The 20,415-nt window shown below is 40.1% G+C and overlaps 1 protein-coding gene across 1 annotated transcript in view; it reads left to right on the forward strand.

Moving 5' to 3' along the window:
• LOC121283407 (serine/threonine-protein kinase BRSK2-like) overlaps nt 1-20,415 on the forward strand; it is a 1,000,681-nt gene that overhangs the window by 528,703 nt on the left and 451,563 nt on the right. Inside the window, exon 3 of the mRNA XM_041197961.1 lies at nt 14,782-14,867. Within this exon, the coding sequence (XP_041053895.1) occupies nt 14,782-14,867 (86 nt within the window). The remainder of the gene's footprint in view (nt 1-14,781; nt 14,868-20,415) is intronic.

Consider the following 20,415-nt stretch of genomic DNA (forward strand, 5'->3'; position numbering starts at 1 on the left):
CCTGAGAGTCTGTGAACCTATGCATCCTCTTATTATAGGGGACTGCTGCATGCAATACCCTCCAACCCAGGTCCCCGATAGAAAGGGGGAGGACACCTCCGTAGAGGGCCACCCATCGGGGGCCTCTGCCGCCGGACGGCAACAAAGCACGCCAGGGCGTGTCCGGGCGACAGACAAGGGCGAGAAAATGGAAGGTGTGCAGCAGCAGTCCGTACAAAAAGCCCCTCTTTGCTGTGCCAAAAGCCACGGAGGGCATGTCCCCGAGGCGGCTCATATTGCGGGGCACCAGCACCCGAGGGAGGGTTCGGGGCTTGGGGCCAATGTGGAATTCTGTCCGAACAGGGGAACGTTCAGACGGAAGACCACCGCGCACCTGGGCCACCCCAAGACCCAAAATAACGTTGGGTCCGAGCACGACCGTTCTCAGGTCTTGGATGGCATCGGCTGCGACCTGGACACTCACAGAAGCGCGTCGCGCCAACTCCTACGGGAAAACATGTTTCCATCTGTTTCAGATGAAGTTACATTGTTTCATAGTTTGCCATTGTGAGATTTGAACTCTTGATAATCTTTTAAATTTGCATGGTCAACTGCTATCAGCTCTTTTGAGTACAAACCCATTTCCATCTGTTCCTATTCAGATGAAGTTACATTGTTTCATAGTCTGCCATTGTGAGATTTGAACTCTTGATCTTGGGGTTACAAACCCAGTACCATAACCACTTGGCTATTTAGGCCAAGCTGAAGTTACATTGTTTCATAGTCTGCCATTGTGAGATTTGAACTCTTGATACTCTTTCGAGTACAAACCTGTTTCCATCTGTTTCAGATGAAGTCACATTGTTCCATAGTTTGCCATTGTGAGATTTGAACTCTTGATACTCTTTTGAGTAAACCTGTTTCCATCTGTTTCAGATGAAGTTACATTGTTTCATAGTTTTGCCATTGGGAGATTTGAACTCTTGATCTTGGGGTTACAAGCCCAGTACCATAACCACTTGGCTATTTAGGCCAAGCCTAAAGGTACCATCATCCTGTAACTCTTTCGAGTACAAACCCGTTTCCATCTGTTTCAGATGAAGTTACATTGTTTCATAGTCTGCCATTGTGAGATTTGAACTCTTGATCTTGGGGGTTACAAACCCAGTACCATAACCACTTGGCTATTTAGGCCAAGCCTTTAATTAAGAAAGTAGATGCATTACTTTCACACTGAGTTGACAACGATGTCATTAGTTTTCTTTGATGAGCTTCCCTAGCCAAACACCAGAAGTATACCAGAGAAGTTTACACTATCGTGCTTTAGTTTTTGAGATAATCCTCTCACATGTGATGATGACCAGATAATGTTTTTGTGATATTGGTTGTGGGGCAATTAGTGGAAGTACTCTCCTGCTTCTCTTCAAATAAAATCTTTTATGTCAACCTGAGAGGGCAGATTTTATCGTCTAAAGAATGGCACTTTCAACAATGCAGCAGTCCTTCAGTACTGCACTACAACATTGGCCTGAATTATAGACTGACATTTGAGAGTGGGACTTGAACCCACAACCTTCTGACTCGCGATTGAGGCTGTTCCAGCATTAAGTGCTGCACCAAATTTTAATTATAATTTTCTTTTCCTTCAAGAGCTGACTGCTTTGAATGGAGCCTACCATCCCTTTTCAATTTGTTACTGGCTTCTTGTTCCTCAGACTATTGGATTAACTGTTCAGCGCTCCAAGAAGTGGCCATGTCAGTTTACTGAAAAATCCATGTTTTCACAATGTGAGTGATGTCACTGCTTTGGGAAACAATCCCCTTGCTTTGCTTCACAACTTTCCAAGGGTTGGGCTGGGATGAGTGGGGGATCACAAAGGCCTTTGAAAAGATTTGCCTTCCACAGAAAACAGCAAGAAATCACCATAGACCATGCACAGCCACACTTCCAGAACAGCTGCTTAGTACCACCTGATGAGGATAATAGGCCCAGCAGTCGCTAATCTTGCCCAGAAGATTGAATCTGAGCTTGATTTACCCGAGTGCATTTAAAGTGATCAACAATTAATTATCGCAGCTTTCTTCTTTCCTTTGAACTTCTCACACTCGTCAGTTTTCATTTATACCTCTGCATTGTATTAATAGAAAAAACAATGTTTATTTATCCAAGGTAATTGATTACACATCAGTTAATTAACAGAAGAAATTAACTTTATTTAGACAAGGCAATTGTACATTTGCTACAATGAGGATTACTATTTAATTTTCATCAGTTTACTTGAAGAATGTATCTTAAAAACAGCAGGACGAAAATCAAAAATCCGTTTTATAGAGTGCTGCATAATAAACATAGCTTGTGTTTATTTAGCATCTCGCAGGTCTACAGGATGTCCCAAAGCACTCTGCAACTAATGAATTACTGTTGTAGCGCAAGCAAGCACAGCAACCAGTTTGTCCACAATGATGTCCCACAAATGATAATGAAGAGATAAATGCCTGCTTTCATCAGTTTATGATGGCGTTGGTTAAGGAAAGACTGTTCGTCAGGAAAACTCCTTGCCCTTCTTCAGATGGTACCATAGGATTTTTTTTTCATCTGAACAGGCAGGTGGGTGTTTCTGTAACTCATCTGAAAGATGGTAGTGCTGGCAATGCAGCATTCTCTCAGTACCATATTATGCGCTCATGTTATGGAAGGAAGCTTCAACCACAATCTAGTATCTCTGAGGCAAGCTCTATCAATAACACAAGCTGTTGCTGTCAGTGGTGAATAATGTGCTCCTAACTAAACTGCTTCCAGTTATTGGGAATTCATAGTACTTGATGAATTATTCATTATTAGCCTCCATACACTTTAGAATGTATGCTAAGCCATCAACAGAAGTAGCAAATAAATTATTGTGTCCAAGATAACATTAAAGCTGGAAAACAAAACTTAGGGTAATTCAACAGAAACAAATGCTGCAATTATATCAGTACTTTGGTAGTTATGGAAAAGGATGAGGACAAATCAAATGTCACAATATTCAGCTTGTAGAAGGCTAATTTCAGTCAGTTAGACAGGCATCTGGCTTGGGTGGATTGGAATCAAAGATTGGCAGGTAAAACAGTAAATGAACAATGGGAAGCTTTCAAAGAGGAGCTGCCTGACAGGCAAGACACATTCCCTCAAAGGGGAAAGGAAGGGCATCTAAAGCTAGAGCTTCTTGGATGACTAGAGCTATAGAGATTAAAATGAAACAGGAAAAGAAAGCTTCTGATAGATAGCAAGTTCATAATTCAGCAGGGAACCAAGCTGAATACCGTAAATACAACAGAGAACTGAAAAAGGGAATGAGGGGTAAAGACTGCATGGTGAGCCTAGATTAAAGAGGAACATAAAATAGAACCCAACAATATTTTAAAACATATAAATAATAAATGGGTAGTCAAAGGAAAGGTGGGGCCAATTAGGGAGCAAAAAAGATTTTATGGAGGCAGAGGGCATGGCTGAGTTACTAAATGAATACTTTGCATCTGTCCTTACAATTCCCATCCTTGCTGAGGGTTGTAAGGTGGGAGGAATTACAGAGGCTCTGGTCACAACCTTCTAATCCTCATTAGATATGGGAGTGCTGTCAGAAGACTGGAGGATTGTAAATGATATACCTCTGTCCAAAAATGGGGAGAGAGATCAACTTGGCAATTACAGGCTGGTCAGCTCAATGTCGGTGATGGAGAAACTTTGAGACATGAATCCAGGACAAAATTTTATTGACGCTTGGAAAAGTATGGGTTAATAAATGAAATCCCAGTATGGATTTGATGAAGGCAAATCAGGTTTGACTAACTTGACGAAGTAACAGAAAGGGTGGATGAGGATAATGCAGTTGATGTTGTGTATAGAGATGTTTGAAAGGCATTTCATAAGGTACCATGTAATAGACTTGCCAGTGATAGATGATGGTATCCCAAAAATTTGAACAACAGGTTAAGCAAGCTTTTCACGCTGCTATTATACAGCGGCTACACGAGTGGTGTTTTTCACTAACAGGAGGCTACTGTCAGTTCAAAAAGATATTCTGCCTATCTCACAATTAAGTAATGTTGTGTTTGAACTGACAGTGCTGGTGTGAAGCCAGAAATGTAGGCCATATATGTGCCAGTGATTGGCTGATCGAATCAAACAGCATGCTCCTTTGGTTGTAATGGAATACTCCCCACTCGCCTGGATGAGTGCAGCTCCCACAACTCTCAAGAAGCTTGACACCATCCAAGACAAAGCAGCCCGCTTGATTGGTACCCCTTCTGCAAACATTCATGTCCTCCACCACTAATGCACAGTATCAGCAGTGTGTACCATCTACAAGATACACTGCAGGAATTCATCAAGGCTCCTTAGACAGCACCTTCCAACCCCACAACCACTACCATCTAGAAGGACAAGGGCAGCAGATAGATGGGAACACCATCACCTGCAAGTTTCCCTCCAAATCACTCACCATCCTGACTTGGAAATATGTCACTGTTCCTTCACTGTCACTGGGCCAAAATCCTGGAACTCCCTTCCTAACAGCATTGTGGGTATACCTAAACAATATGGACTGCAGCGGTTTAAGAAGGCAGCCCATCACCACCTTCTCAAGGGCAACTAGGGATGGGCAATGATGCTGGCCCAGCCAGCGATGCCCACATTCTGTGAATGAATTTTTTTTTAAAAATTCCCCTGTCGCCTTCTCCCTATTCCATTGAGCTTATGGACAAGGTGATGGTATGTGGGTCTGTGTGTATCTCTGGCATCCACTAACTGAATCACTAATCTCTCCATGGCGATGTTCACATGCATGGATAAGAAGGAAATGGCAGCACTCATGGCCTGGATAGATTCATCAACTGTCATCAAGGTGTGCATAATCCTCTGGAAACTCCGCCAGATCTTCACACACCTCATGCTGGACTTCTAGAATCTGCCGTCTTACAGATGATTCCAGAGGCATGTCTTCAGCCTGGAGCTCAGCATGGGCCTGGCCTCCCACAATCCTCTGAGTGTCAGTGGCCTTGGCTGTCACAGCCCACAATAGTTGGTCAGGCAAGAATGTGATGCTGTCACCAGATTGTGACCACGAATCTACTCTCATACCCTCTAAGATGTAAGTATCTGAACTGGTGGAGGGTGTTGGTAAATGATGTAATGCTGCACCCTCCGAGGTTTGCTCCACCTCTTCAGAGGTGGACAACTATCCTCCAGAGACAGCATCTCCCTGTTCTTGTTGTTGACCTGTGGGAGAGAACAGAAAGGTCAAAAGGTTTTTCCTCTCTAAACACGAGTCTCCAGAATCAGTTGGTGTTCGGATCTATGTATGCACAATGCAGGACAAAGGAACATCATTCCTTGGGTTCGCCTAAGACTCCCTCCTGCTGGCTCACTAGACCACTCACCCTCTTGTAACTGCACTTCTACTTCACTGTGCATAATGCAGAAGCTGCCATGTTGCCCTACCAGCTCAAGAGTCTCCTCCATTGGTTTCAGGATTGTGAGAATTGGAACCCTGCCAATGATTCGGGATCTTTCCTTTGTATTTTGGGCCCTCTTCCCCTGTGGGAACAAGGAAGAGGAATGTTAGCCGCCCTATAAGTATAGGCACAGCAGCTCAGCTGCTGGCACCCTAGCTGCTGACTTTGGGGTCACTGGCATGCATGTGGCATTGGGCCATTTTGGTGCAACATTGCTAGGGTCACCTCTGCCAGGCTCACCCCTGGAGAGAGCTGCATCCATCCTTTTCACAGGAGATGCCGTATTATCACCAACGAGGTGGACCGCCCCTCCCCAGCAGTCAAACTTATCCAGTAGCTGACGCCTAAGGAACTCGAGGTGTGGTACTCCCCCTTGCAGAGCGGAGAAAGGTGATTGATGCACTTGTGGCACTGCAGCCAGGCTCCCAGATGACCCCAGGGCTGCCCACCTCCTTCATAATTTCCATCCAAGATTGTTTGGTTAGGCAGGAAGGTCTCCTTACTGCTGGGAAGATGACCTCCAGCCTTGCCCAAGTAGCCTGGAGGAGAACCTGCAGGGAGGCATCACTGAACCGTGGGACCACCCAGCATCTTTCACCTGCCACACCTTGGTCCTTCATTATGCCAGCCTAGGTAACCTCTTGGCATTCTCCCAATGGCAGGGCTGCACTGTTGGCCAGCGGTCTTCTGAGGCTGCTCAACAAGGTGGCACAGGCTACTGGGATGGGTAGTCTGAGGCAGTATTCCAGTGCAGGCAGCCCCCTTAAAGATAGCGCCAGCACATTTGATCACATCAGGTGGTGAAGCAGCCCACTCAGTCCTTGCTTACGGATGGTGAATGGCCAGACCCCCCCCTCCTACGCGCCCCCTGCTGGTTGTTAATTGGCCAGCCGGTGTGACATCACTCTGAGAATGGGAATTGGAGTGGGAGAGCCAGTGGCACCCATTTCGAGTGCACCCACTTCCCCTTGCCCACCAGTTCAGGTAAAATCCCAGCCAGTATGTGCACTTTCCCGAGCCCAGAATGTCAAAATGTTGAACACAATAGGATAACAATATAAGCGTATTCTCCAAAACCAGTAGAGTTGCACTCTGGGGGCAGAATTTTATGGCCCCACTGCAGTGGGGGTGGGGCTGGAAAATGCAGCGAGCCATTCAAAATTCTATTGACTTTGGCTGGACTGGAAGGTTCCACTGGTGTAAAATTGCACCCTAAACTCTCACAGCACTATCTGAAGTACAACTGTACCTTTGGAGCAAAGGGTCTGGAATGGTGAGTAATTATGCTGTGCTGTATAGATTTCTAGTTTCCTTAGCAACTGAAGAGAGGTTGTCCTATAATAAAATTGATTACATGGATTCCCATGTGTGTCTTTTTGTCCTTAAAGCTACAATCTACCTCCTTAAACTGTTGTACAGTTGGTATAGTGGAAAAGGGCCAGTTGGATAGTTAGGACTGTGGTGCTCAAAGGCACTGACAGCACAGGTTCAATCCCAGTGCCAGCTCAGATAGTTCTTGAGGCCTGTCTCTTTTACTTGCTCCATTGTGATATCATTGAGCCCTGATTCAAAAATATACTTTATTCATAAAATTTGTCAAAGTACATCACTAAACGTTTTGAAATGAAGATCATTGAGCCATGATTAGCAACTCTCAGACATCAAAGATGTTAACACGAAGAGAGAGAGATTGTGTGTTGGTATTATTTTCGAGGTGTATCTCTTAATAAAAATAAATTGAGTCGACCTGACTGTATTATCCGTGATGTGATGGTATAGGGGAAGAAGGAAGGAAGAATTCTGCATATATATCAGCTTTTACGGTAATCAGCTTGTAGAGAGACCCAGCTCCACTCCTGTAGCAATCATAGCAGGATTTACAGCTTTACTCACTCCATTAGAAATTCGTGTATCCTTTATATGTCACTCAAGCTGTGAAAGAGGAAAATTACAGAAATCAGACATCCCAGGAAATACTTCCAACGAATAACACATTTTCACTGTGAAATATTTATGTTTGATTGTTATATAAACACACAAGATGTTAATATTCTGACTCAATTACACCAATCATTATAATAATTTTGAATATTTGTGTTTACAGAATATAAATTACCATATGAACTAGACCAAAATGCTTTAAAAATATTTTAACATTTAATGTGGCGATAATTCATGGGTAAATGCTAGTGTAATAAAGAGCACTATTTAAAAAATAAATAATTTAACAACAATATAAAATTGTATACTAATGTGAGCTGTAACTCAAAAGCTATACAAATATTTGGTATAACCAAATGAGGATTATTATAATAGCATTCTGACATTATTAAATATGTTGCAATTTAATACAATTTTAAAGGTACAGGCATTAATTCTTCAGAAATGTAATATCCTCAGGTTTGTTACTGAAAATACCTTGGGCTGTTCAGAGCAGAAGAAAGGACTGGTATATTTGAAGTCTTGCGGGGCTCTTTTCTATTCCCTTCCCCCTCTCTCCATCCTCCATCCTCCACCCCCCACCCACCCCACCAGAACAAAACACTAGAAAGCAACAATATTGTTTGGAAAGAATGATTCATAAGAGCCAGTTTTACAAGTGACATGACCTTATAGATGCGCCTTCAGTCACGATGCATTGCTACTACAGGAAGCTCTAGATTACACCTGTACAATGGAAGAGAGACATCAATGAAATAATGTGTACTTAACAATGGATGGCTGCTCATACTTTACTGGACAACTGAAAACAGACAGATTGATGGAAGATCTTGAAGAATGAGGCTGCCATTTGAATTCTTCAGTCAGCCTGCTATTGTAACCTTCCTGGTGGAGCATAGGTGGTTTTCACTTGCTATTCAGGGGTTGAGCTAGAGGTTTGCTCTTCTGGACCTTTTATAGCTTTTCAAAGCTGCTTCCTTGCTCAGGTCATCATGGTGGATCCCTTATTACCACCAGAATGTTGAATGGAATACAGTAATAGACTGGCATCCTTCTTGTGGTAGACAAGATCATTTCCTGACAATTCGACATTCGGTCAGCCAAAAAGTTATTTTTCAACACTGTGCTCACATGCAGTATACTCAGCAGTATTACTTGCTAACTGTCCTTTGTTCTTGATTAACTTGGCAGAATTTAATTTTCAGGTTTGTGCTTTTGTTAAGCTATCTAGATACCCATTCAGTCCATGCAAATATACTTTCTGAATTTACTGTTTCTTTGAATTAAGTAGTCACTATTTTAAATTACTTTTCTTTTTAACAATCAGAGTAAGATTCATTTGCACTATTTAGTGTTTTTCTAGAATGTACAGTAATTAGCTCCTCCCTATATCTAACCTTCTTCAACTCTACAGCACTTCAGGACCCTGTGTTCCTCCATGGCTGGCCTCTTGTGTATCCCTCACTTTTTTTGCCCGAATCATGCCTTCAACCACATTCTGAAATTACTTCCCTAAATTTCCCTGCCTCTCCACCTCTCTCTCTCTTTTAAGAACCCCCATAAAACCTGCCTCTTTGAACAAGATTTTAGCCAGCCATTCTAATATTTCCTCCTTTGGTTCAATTTTTATCCGATTATACTGCTGTGAAGCACTTTGGGACATCTCACATTTAAGTCACTGTATAAATGTAAGTTGTTCTTATCTGGGCTGTTATAATCATCTATGCTCTTGTATATTCAAATGTCCATTATCCACTTGCATCCGAACAGATATGTTAATATGGTAATTAAAATCAGAATCATGCTTAATTATTGCCTTTGTGCTATGAGGACAGGCTCTATGGTTTTAGTTGATAATTTTCATCAATACTGCAACTTGCATTTGATGGTATGGTACCAAAGCCGTTTGATGCTAATTAAATATCTTTATTTAATGACAGTAGGTGTTGTAATTTCTTAATGCACTGCCGCTGGATAATACTAGGAACATTATAGAGGCTCTAGTGTGCCACCTTTATTAGTGGCCTGATAAGGCAGAAGTTCCAGATGGCCATTGTTAGATTGTTCCAGTACATTGCGCTAATATTGACAATATTCAATACACATGTGTGAATAAAATCTAATCCTATACTGTACTCAAGAGGTAACAAATTTGAAAGACCCATAATTGGCCACATCTTGCTGGAAAAACAATTGTGTTTTAATGACATAGTCTGTCATCAACATGCAAATTGACCATCAGATTGAGGAGATTAAAAGCTATACCGTGAGTTTCCAATCTCTGGAACTTGGTCATCAATTTATGTCGCTCTGCCTTTTGCTTTTTACAAATGTCACCTCAACCTTAGCCTCCCTGATTTAAAGATTTTGCTGGATTTGCGCATTAATTGCCCATTAAAATTGCCACGGAAAGTTAGGGCTAGTAATTAAAAGTAACATTTTAATGGTGCAATAATTGTTAAGAGCATATGTACCATTTTAACGATTTGATCATTGAAGATGTCAGTCAGTCCAGAAAGTGAACCAATTAAACTGTTTTGTGTCATTCTTACATATAGTATATTTTTCTGAGACTTTTAAAATTGTAAACTTGAAATGTTTTAAATCCTTTTCTGTTTCTCTTTCTCTACCTCTCTCTCTCAATCCAACCTTTCCTTCCCATTCTTTGTTTGTTTTTCTATCCCTGCCTTGACCCTTAATTCACCTTACTTCTTGAGTCATTCTGTTTCTTTCTCGATTCTTAGATTTCGTTGGTGAAGTAGACACAATGAATAGTCCCACCACTCACTAAATTGCAGATACTTGTTTCCCTCACTGTGCTATTACCTGCTCACTTCAGCATTATGCTGCAAAAGAATTTTGAGCTGAATAGTGCAGGAAAAAGTCTTATTAATGGCCTGCACCATGAGATGCTCCATAACAGCAAGGTTAGGCCCATTATATGGATGCTTTGTACATTTGTACCACTTATGTCATTTGTGCTCTTGGGACATGATGCTACAGCAGCTTACATGCAGGGAACAGTTGTGATCTGCACTGCAAGTGTGTAGCTCCTTTGTGCTATAGTCAAATGGGAACTTTAAAGAAACCTAATCAAAATATAAAAATTATTCTTTGGGGTGTTTTCCTTTGTGATGAAAATGTCTAAGTATTGGGAAAAAAATTCAATCCATCCCCTTCTGGTAGGTCAAAACTAGAACCTAAAAATATTATGCAAGGCTTTAGGAGTGAAGGCCTGATCTTTTCAGGACTGGATGTATATTTGTCCATCATAGAAGAGCTGCTTGTATGGAGACCCTTGCTAACAAATTAGCATCTTTTTGGAACTTTACTTGCTCAGAATTGCTTCCTTGGTATCATATCAATTGTAAAGTTCCAAGATTGCCTGTGACCTTCCCTAGCTAATGCCTATGATGGTTGGCATGTGACTCAGCTACTTGATAGATTTCTGTAATGATTCACTCGCATACTCGGAATCATCTTTAATGCATTTGTGAGGCTTAACATTGACACCAAACTTGTGTCTTCTCCTAGACCTTCCATCTTGACATCTGACAGCTACCACAGTAAAATAAACAGAAGAATCATTAACTGGACAGGATACAAAAATATTACCCGCATTTTTAATATAATTTACTGTCTCAAACGTCATGTTTATTCTTGTAATATGTCACATTTTCTTGTCCTTAATTTGTGAAATCAAGTTATTTGTAACAAATCTCTCAAGATATATTCAGTTTTTACTGGATCACTGCCATAACTGTGAAAAATGTATGAATCTAGCAAATCACTCAGTTGAATTAAACTGCTACAAAAACTAATAATAAAATTACATGGGCCATATGACATTAACCTAGGTACCAAATTCAGAAATGAGAAAGACACACTTAGCCCAGTCAACCCTGCAAAGTCCTCCTCACTAACATCTGGGAATTTGTACCAAAATTAGGACAGCTGTCCCACAAACAACAGCCTGACAGTCAGACTTACTGAATAGTAACTTTCGGCCAACGTTTCAGACTCCTCCATCATCATCCCTTGGTATATTCTGTCCCACTGGCAAGACATAGCCACCAGAGATGGCAGCACTGTGGTACACAGTCAGGAAAGAGTGATTGTGGGATTGCTCAACATTGATTCTGGACCCCCATGAAGTCCCATGGCATTGTGTCAAACATGGGCATGGAAATCTGCTGATTATCACTCATAGCCCTCACTCACTGGATGAATTTGCACTGCTCCATGTTGAACACAACTTGGAAGAAGCATTGAGAGTAGCAAGGATGTAGAATATACTCTGGTTGGCGGGGGGGAGGTGGGGGGGGGTCTTCAATGTCCAGCACCAAGTATGGCTCAGTAGCACTAGTACTCACCAAGCTGGCCAACTCCTGAAGCACATAGCTGCCAGACTGGGCCTATGGCAGGTGGTGGAAGATCCATCAAGAGGAAAAAATCTACTTGACCTCTCCTCACTAATCTATTAGTGTTGGTAGGAGTGACCACTGCACAGTCCTTGAGGAGACAACATGCCATTTTCATACTGAGGGATCCCATTGTGTTGTGTGACATCATGCTAAATGGGATAGATTCAGATCAAGTTGCACCACAGAAATTCCAGGCAATTTCCATCTCCTACAGGAGAGAGAGTCTAACCAATCTCCCTTGAAATTCAATGCTATTACCATCACCAAATTCCACCATCATCAAGATTCTGAGGAGTCACCAGAAACGTAGGTATAAATATTGTGGCTGTAAGGGTGGGTCAGAGGCTGGTTACTTTCTGACTCCTCAAAACCTGCTCATCATCTACAAGTCAGGAGTGCGATGGAATGCTCTCCATCTGCCTGGATGAGTGCAGCTCCAACAACACTCAAAGATCGACACTGTTCGTGACAAAGTCCATTAGATTGGCACCCCACACACCACCTTAAACATTCAATCCCTCCACCACGGACACATCATGGCTACATGTGTATCATCTACAAAACACACTGCAACAGCTCACCAAAACTTCTTTGACCAGACCTTCCAAACCCATGACCTCTGCCACTTAGAAATACAAAGGCAGCAGATGCATGGGAAAAACAATACCACCAAGTTTCCTTCTAAACCATAACCCATCCTGACACAAAATATTTCTTCACCATCACTGGGGTAAATTCCTGCAACTCTCTACCTAACAGAATTGTGGGTGTACCTTCAACACAAATATTACAACGGTTCAAGAAGTATGACCCACTACCACATTCTCAAGAGCAATTAGGGATAGGCACTAAATGCTGACTTGCCCTCTGGATGACTTTCTCCTGAATGAATTTCTAAAAATTCTTTGCAGAGCAGGATCATTTTTAGTTTGTCCATTGGTTTGAGGCAGTTGCAAAGTCGTTCCATGTGAGGAATGCAAATGTTTTTCACAATTTTACTTCTAACCACAAGTTTTAAGATGTGCTTTTTATTTAATGTTAATGAGGACTATTATATACATGAAGGTACCTTAATATTCCTCAGAGGCAGGTTCTGCTAAATTGAAAGTTTCCAAAGCAGGAATTTCCATAAAACATGTCTGGATTATTAATTGACTTGGCAATAATTCTCTAGAGAAAGCCACACTAAGCAGGTACTGGAAAGTAGTTGGAAATGGTCAATAAAAATCAGCTGTGTAATTTTTCTTAGCAAATAAATAGTACAATAAATGCCAGAACTCAACTCTGTAGTGTCCCTAATTATGGTGCCATGGATGCTATTGTAGTCCCAAATGACACCAGTGCCATATGCATCCATTTCTGGAATGATGCAAACTTCCCATCAAATTGAGTGTTGGAGCGTGCACTAGAGGTATGCAGAGTAGGCAGATTGTAACATCAGTCAATGTGGAATGTTGATTAGACAACAGCGCTACTATTTTTGACCTTGTCGATCCTGTTAATGCCCTCTGATAAAAACACACTGCTAAACATGCATTTAGCAGCAGGACAGATATGCCCCCTAAACTATGCTGTTTAAAAAATTCATCAGCTACTTCCAGGTGCATTGCTGATTAATTTCTACTGGCTGTGAATCAATTTATAGAAGAGCTTGCTGGTTGCAGAATTGTTAAACTTGGTGAAGTTAACAAAGCATGGTGCTGCACGGGGAGACTTCAATTGTATAGTCAGGCTAGACAAGGGTGGTGCTGAAGTTACCATCCCCCTTGGCCTGCAGCATTGGAGGGACATGCAACAGAGGCAGCATAGAAGAGGGCAAGCTGCTTGGAGGTGGTGGGGGGTTGGAAGGGAAAGGCTCTTAGCAGGAGGCCATATTCACCATGGGTCTTCTGGAAACATTTTTTCTTACCTCAACTAATGCCAGGAGCAGTGCATATATGGACTTAATTTTAAGAAAGAAGTGCCCACAGAAATCTGCTATGCCTTGCAGACAGACTGCAACCTAGGAGCAGGGCAAGCCAGCATTGCCAATAACTGTGAAGGTAACCATTGCCCTCATTTTCTTTGCATCGGGACTCTTACAGACTGGAGCAGGCAACATCTGTAGCATCTTCCAGTTCACCATCCGCTGCTATATATGGAAGGTCACTGATGTTCTAATGCATCGGATTTGGGATGATACAACGTGAGAAGCCTCCATTCCAGCTGGCGGGCAAAATGTTGTTTTAGCATTTAGTACAAATGTGACGATTCTGCCCATGGATTGATCATGCAATGAGCTGCCTGAGTCCATTATCAGGCCGTATCCAAATTTTCCCTTCAGCGTTGTGGTAGCGATATTCATAGCTTTCAGTTTGACTTTCAGTAGCAAGCTGTACTATTTAGAAATTATGGGGATGGGAGATATGCGATTTAGTTGTAATTTTCATTTTTGCTTAATATTAGATAAAAATGCATATGTTTCAATGACCTGAGAGAAGGTGTAAAAGATGACATGTATTATAATGTGTGTACTGGAATAAATTGACACTGGAAAGGCTCAAATAATAACTTTTGTGTCTTAAAGTTTCTTGTTTGGATAATCTATTTTCAGATCTCAATAAAGTCCACATATTAACCAGCTGTAAATTTGGTTTCGTTGGAACTCACTGGATCATAATGTCAATAGTTCCTTTAATTAACTCAATTTTTCCAATAATGACATGAAAGTTACAATTAGTTTTTGTGTATACGCTGATTAAGTTACTTTTGACAAGGTGATGCTTCAGTTCTGAAAAATTTCTACGGTATGGTCAGTGGAATGGAATAGTTACACTTGGTTTTTTCTTTAAAAAGTACAGAAATAGATGCTGTATAATCATAGTTTAGCATTAACTTACAGCACTAAGCTCATTGCTTTGGTGTATCAGTATTAGTGTAACATTTCTCTCTTCTTGTCTTTTAGGTAGAACGGGAGATAGCAATCCTGAAGTTAATAGAACATCCACATGTTTTAAAGCTACATGACGTCTATGAAAATAAAAAATATTTGTAGGTATATGTTTGGTATTTAACTGAAAGTATGTTTATTGGTTCTTTTCTGTTGATTTATAATGATTTGCTTCATAATGAACATGCTACTGTTTACCTTATCCACATCTTTTGATTTTTTCGCTGTATACAAAATACATTTTGATAATTGTCAAAGCCCTGTACTTTAAAGTGAATAACTGGATCTAAAGATTTGAGTTTTTGATGTATCGTTGGGCTCACCTGAGTCTTGCAGTCTATGGGTGCACGTTGTATTCAAATAGTGGGTGCATGTTCTATTCATATAGTTGATGACATGTGTTTTGGAACATTGTGTGAAAGTTTTTATAAACAGAATACTTTCAAGCCTGTGTTATTGTTACTCCAATAAGTGGTTGTAGTGGAAGAATTAATCCAGGCTGGTCTTTTAGTTCAAGCTGGTTTATTTTCAAGACAGTTCTTCAGTGCTACTGACTTCCTAATAGTTTCCATCCAAAGTGTCCCAGCTGCATCTTTTTATTCTGTTTAGATGGATAATCAATGCCCATCACCTGTTAACTAGCAATTGTCTTTAACAAGGTGATTGCCATGCAGCGTGCTTATTTATACATTGACCGTTGTTACCATGCGTATATATATCCTTATATTAATAAAACTGACGCTATCTAACTTGGATAACAGCTTCATTTTTCACCTGCATTAACCTTTTCCCTTCCAATATCAAATGTAATATAGACAATGATAGTTGTTTTGATTTCTCATTTTTTTTCACCTACAGTCATTTCTGTTAGAAATGAGATTTGTCAGAATATTTAAATGTTATGAAGAGCTAAGAACTGGATGGCACAATCAATTATCTTATTAACCTCTCACACACAGGGCCTGGCTTAAAATGCGCCCCAGGTAGCAGAGGTTAAAGAGAACAAATTTAGATAGCTCCCATTAGTTTCCTGGTATAGGCCTAAACGGAATAAAATTTTCACAATTTACCACAAAACTAGCTGCTTCACTTGGGCGGATTGTAAGGGTGACAAGCTTAGGAAATAGGAAGTAATGGTGTATTACAGTCTAGAGTATATCTAATTCATAATATGCTAAACTGACACTGAGCGTAAAGATTATGAAGGGGTTCCTGACTCTGAGGAACCAAAATTCGGAAACATTTTTAAAAAATCTAAATAAATGTATGCATGTCCTTACTGGTAAGTATCATATTATTTCAGTTTAAGTACAAATATAAAATGCTTTTTTATAAGACAGCTGTGGGCAATCATTTTATGCAAAGTTTTCCCATGCTGATGTCAAGACTGATGAATTCTTCTACAGTACTCTCCGTGGTATTGAAAATTAGCCCTCATTCACAATAATACCTCCGGAAGCTTTAGTCAGATTCTGTTTATTTTTGCAATGCTCCCAAACTGCAGTTGTGAACTACGTTTAGAAATGCGAACTTCCCACATCTAAAAGATGAGGAATTTTAAAGATGGCATCCAAGTGTCATCCCCAGTGGAATTCTACACTCTTCTTGGCCTGGTGGTGTATTGTAGCCCATTGTTTTATTAGTGGTTATGCCAGTAAAAAAAACAGCTTTTGCTTTTCCCCTCAAAGATGAGAGTGAAAAAACTTAATAAGGCCATTTTTAAAAAAAGGTGTTTTTAAAAGGTATTTCTGATATGTCACAGGAATGCTGCATAAGGTTCCAGCATGTTAGGCAAAGAAATCAGATGCCAGTTTGAGACATTGATTTCATTCATGCTGCTATGGGATGATGCCAGTGAAACTAGAGTCACTCTGGCCTATCCCTGCATAGCTCATCCTGGCTGGACTCCAAGCAGTTTTGACAAAGACCCGTAGATCATACCTGAATTGCCTGGGGTGCATTTTAAGCCGCCCTGGGTGTGAGAGGATAGTCAGACAATCAGTTGTGCCATCCAGTTCTCATCTCCTCATAACATTTAAATATTCTGATGATTCCCATCATACATCAGCTCATATAATAATCGAAGAAAAATGAAAGTAGATGAGAAAAGATGATAAATTTAAATCACCTAACATTATCTCTATTTGATATTGGAAGGCAAAAGATAAATACAGGTGAAGAATAAATGTGCTATCTAAGTTAGATTGTATCAGTTTTATTATTGTAAGGATATATGTCTTGTTACACATGGCTTAAAATTCTGTTTATAAAAAGTCAGCTGTAATGTGTTGCTGGCACAGGAAGAATCACATGGAGAAAAAGGAAGAATCTTTCAAAAGAAAGGATGCCCCATCTCTCTAAAAACAGAAATACATCTGTTTTTGCAATCAGGTGACATAATGCATTAGAGTGCTATCTGTTCAACTTCAATACTTGGGATCAAATCCCACGAAGATTGATGGAAAAGTCATTTTTAGTTGATTCAAAGAGCTGTATTTCAAGTGAGTCTGGACATTTTGAGTCCATTTTCTAATGCATATGTAGTCCCAGAACAGTACTGCACCCCGTTTGACATTACATTGGAACTGTCACTTGGGAAGACCACAAGAATAGCTGATGTGGGAAATAGAACTGTCACTTAGCAGCAGTGAGGTTGGTCTGCTGAAGTTGAATTTAAGATGCTTTGGGGTGAAATTGTTCTTGACTGGTTGTGTAAAATGGTGATATTGAATTGGTAGTCCATTTTACACTCTGTGTGACCTTTTTTCAATTGAATTCAGTGGAAAAGACATTTGGGCAAGGTATAAAGTGCACTGCCAATTCATTAATAGATGTTTAACATCACTGCCTGAGACAAATTTCACCACCTTTGCCCGAGTAGAGTGATGGGAGCTTTGTTCTTTTTCAAACAAGTACACAGACGTTACACATTGGGATCAGGCCTTTAGGCCCCTTCAGTCCATTTTCTGTCCATGAAAGCAAGTACTTCTCATCACATTTACCTACTTTGTCCCTGAATTCTATTTACCCCTTCTCTTTGACCTGCCTATTGAATATTAATTTGAATGTTAATATCTGTTCTGTTTCTATCACTAACCCTGGAAATGAATTCCAACACCTCACAATTCTCTGTTTAAAGAAGTTTTTCCTTTTCTCTGTTCTCAATCTTTTGCATTCAACCTTGCATCAATGGTCCCTTAATTTTTAACTCCTCAACCACTGGAAGCAGTCTGCTTCTATCTACCATGTTCCATCTTTTCCTAACTTATTTGAAAACTTTTATCATATCTTTCTGTAATTGGTGGTGTTCTTATAGAAAAAGACCCAATTTCTCAAGCCATTCTTCACATTTGTATTTCCCCATAGCAGGCAGTGTTCTGAGGACATATCAAGGTTTTATATAGGCTCACAAAGACTTGGCTTTTACACTTTGTATCTCTTGTAGATGGACCTTAGAATGACATTAGTTTTTTGTAGAGTCTTATCAAAATGAGATGTTGCTCTTAATGTTTTGTGAACCTATATCCCAAGTCCCACTGCTCTTCCACATCAGTAAATCTACTTCCATTCAGATATAATTACTATGTTTTTTACCAGAACATATCACCTTGCACTTGCTGACATTGAATTTTATCAGCCACTTCTTAGCTCATTCTCAAGTTATAAATGCACACAATGAACTAAAGTGGCCTCGGTGTTGAACTTTGAGGGACAGCACTTCTAACCGCTCTGGAAAAAGCAGCCCTTAACTCCAAATCTGTTTTCTCTCTGCTATTTTATTTTTATTCAGTTTGCTATCCTCCCTTTAACTCCATACCATTTAGTCTTTTTGTTAATCTCAAACGTTGTCAAAGGTTTGATGAAGTCCACGTGCACAACATGCGCTGCATTTCAACATATATGTTGCTTCCTCAAAGATTTCTCTGAGGTTTGTCAAGCACGATTGTCTCTTTTGAAATATGCGCTGGCTACTTCTATTTTCTCTTTATTTAGATATGTGCGAATTTCATCCTTGATTAGACTCTCTTAAGTTTTCCCTGCTAAATATGTTGAGCTAACTTACCTGCAATTATCTGGAAATGGTGAAACATTGGCCGCTTTCCAATTCTCTGGCACACTTCTACACTGAATAGAGCCCTGAACTGCTATCTTAGATCTGCAATTTCCTCCTTCAAATCCTGAAGGATTTGAGGGTGAATACTGTGTTATTTGCCCTCCTCGAATAGTTGCTGACACTGGGTGCTTGAAATTCAAAGTCTTTCATACCCCCAGCATGGACATTTCTTGCCTTGAAGAACTTAAAAATTCATGAATAAAAATAAAGGCAGAAGTGATGCTTGGGCATAGACATTCAGCTATTCCCTACGCCACAGTGCACTTGCATGTTAAAATAGAAACAATCATATTAATTAATTTTCAAAACATTTAGGGTTACAGTATGTGGCAAATCTAAATATATTAGTTTAGTTTCAGCACATCTTTTGCATCATAGATGCTATATATCTTGATATTAACCACAGTGCAATTTCTTAATTTGACAAATCTGCAGGAGAATTTAGGAAATACAGATTTTTTTCTGTTTGTTTCCACAATGTAGCTTTTTTAGTTCTTTGCACTCATTGTTTATTTAGTTATTTGCATTTACTATTGATAATTGCATTGAAATTACAATACTAGCCTCCTACTAAATGGTCAGTCCCTCAAGTCCAGGATGTCTAGCACTCAAAATCTGCACGTCTTATTCAGGATGGATTATGTTCTTTCTCAAATGAGTTAACAGTTTATCCATGTCTGCCACACTTATGGAATAGAAAATTGTGATGACTTGCTATGTCCCTGCAACATTTAATTGCATGATATTGGACTATCTATGGAAGTTGTATCTCAGCTAATCTGCACCCCTAATATCTAGCTGAGAATGTTGCCAGTACATTGGCACTGCCTGATTGCTGTCCAACAAGGTACAAGAAGCTGATTATTGAACATCATGATACAATGGCACATTGAAATTTTGCAAATTAAATGACTGCAAGCGACAACGGAAAGTGATATCTTAGATCATGTGCAAATTGTGATGCATGGATACAAGCACCTTTAGCAGTCTGAAAATAAGTGTTTATAGCATGGTGGTGCATAACGTTGGAACTTGTGTTTTTATAATATCAGAATATTCAGGAATTAGGCATCAGTTCAAGATGAGTGAACAAAATTATGAAAAATTTGAAATAGAAAATTGAGCAATGAGAAGTATCGGGATAATTCCATTGAAAATGAAAGATAGATGAGTGCATTCATTGAACACAGCTAATTAGACATTATTGATACATTTACGTACATAGTGTTGTTAATGTTAGTCATAGTTAAATTCACGATGTGGAGCATTCAGCCCATTCATATTGAAGCATATTTTTTGGGAGGTGATAGGCCTTATGCAAGGAATAGGTAGAGGTAAAGTATAAAATGTTGCAATCAAGGTCTTTCCTTTTATATTTATAGTTCAAGATTGGGTATATAGAAGTAATATGGATTCCATAATATGTTTTGCTTCAAGAAACAGCTCCAACATAGTTGTAATTGTGGGGGATATGATTAGTCGTTTCTGGTGTTGGTGTCTGACTAGCCAGAACAGTGGATTTGGCACACGGTTCC

The sequence above is a fragment of the Carcharodon carcharias genome, chromosome 10 (genome assembly GCF_017639515.1).
Source record: "Carcharodon carcharias isolate sCarCar2 chromosome 10, sCarCar2.pri, whole genome shotgun sequence".
Lineage (NCBI taxonomy): Eukaryota > Metazoa > Chordata > Chondrichthyes > Lamniformes > Lamnidae > Carcharodon > Carcharodon carcharias.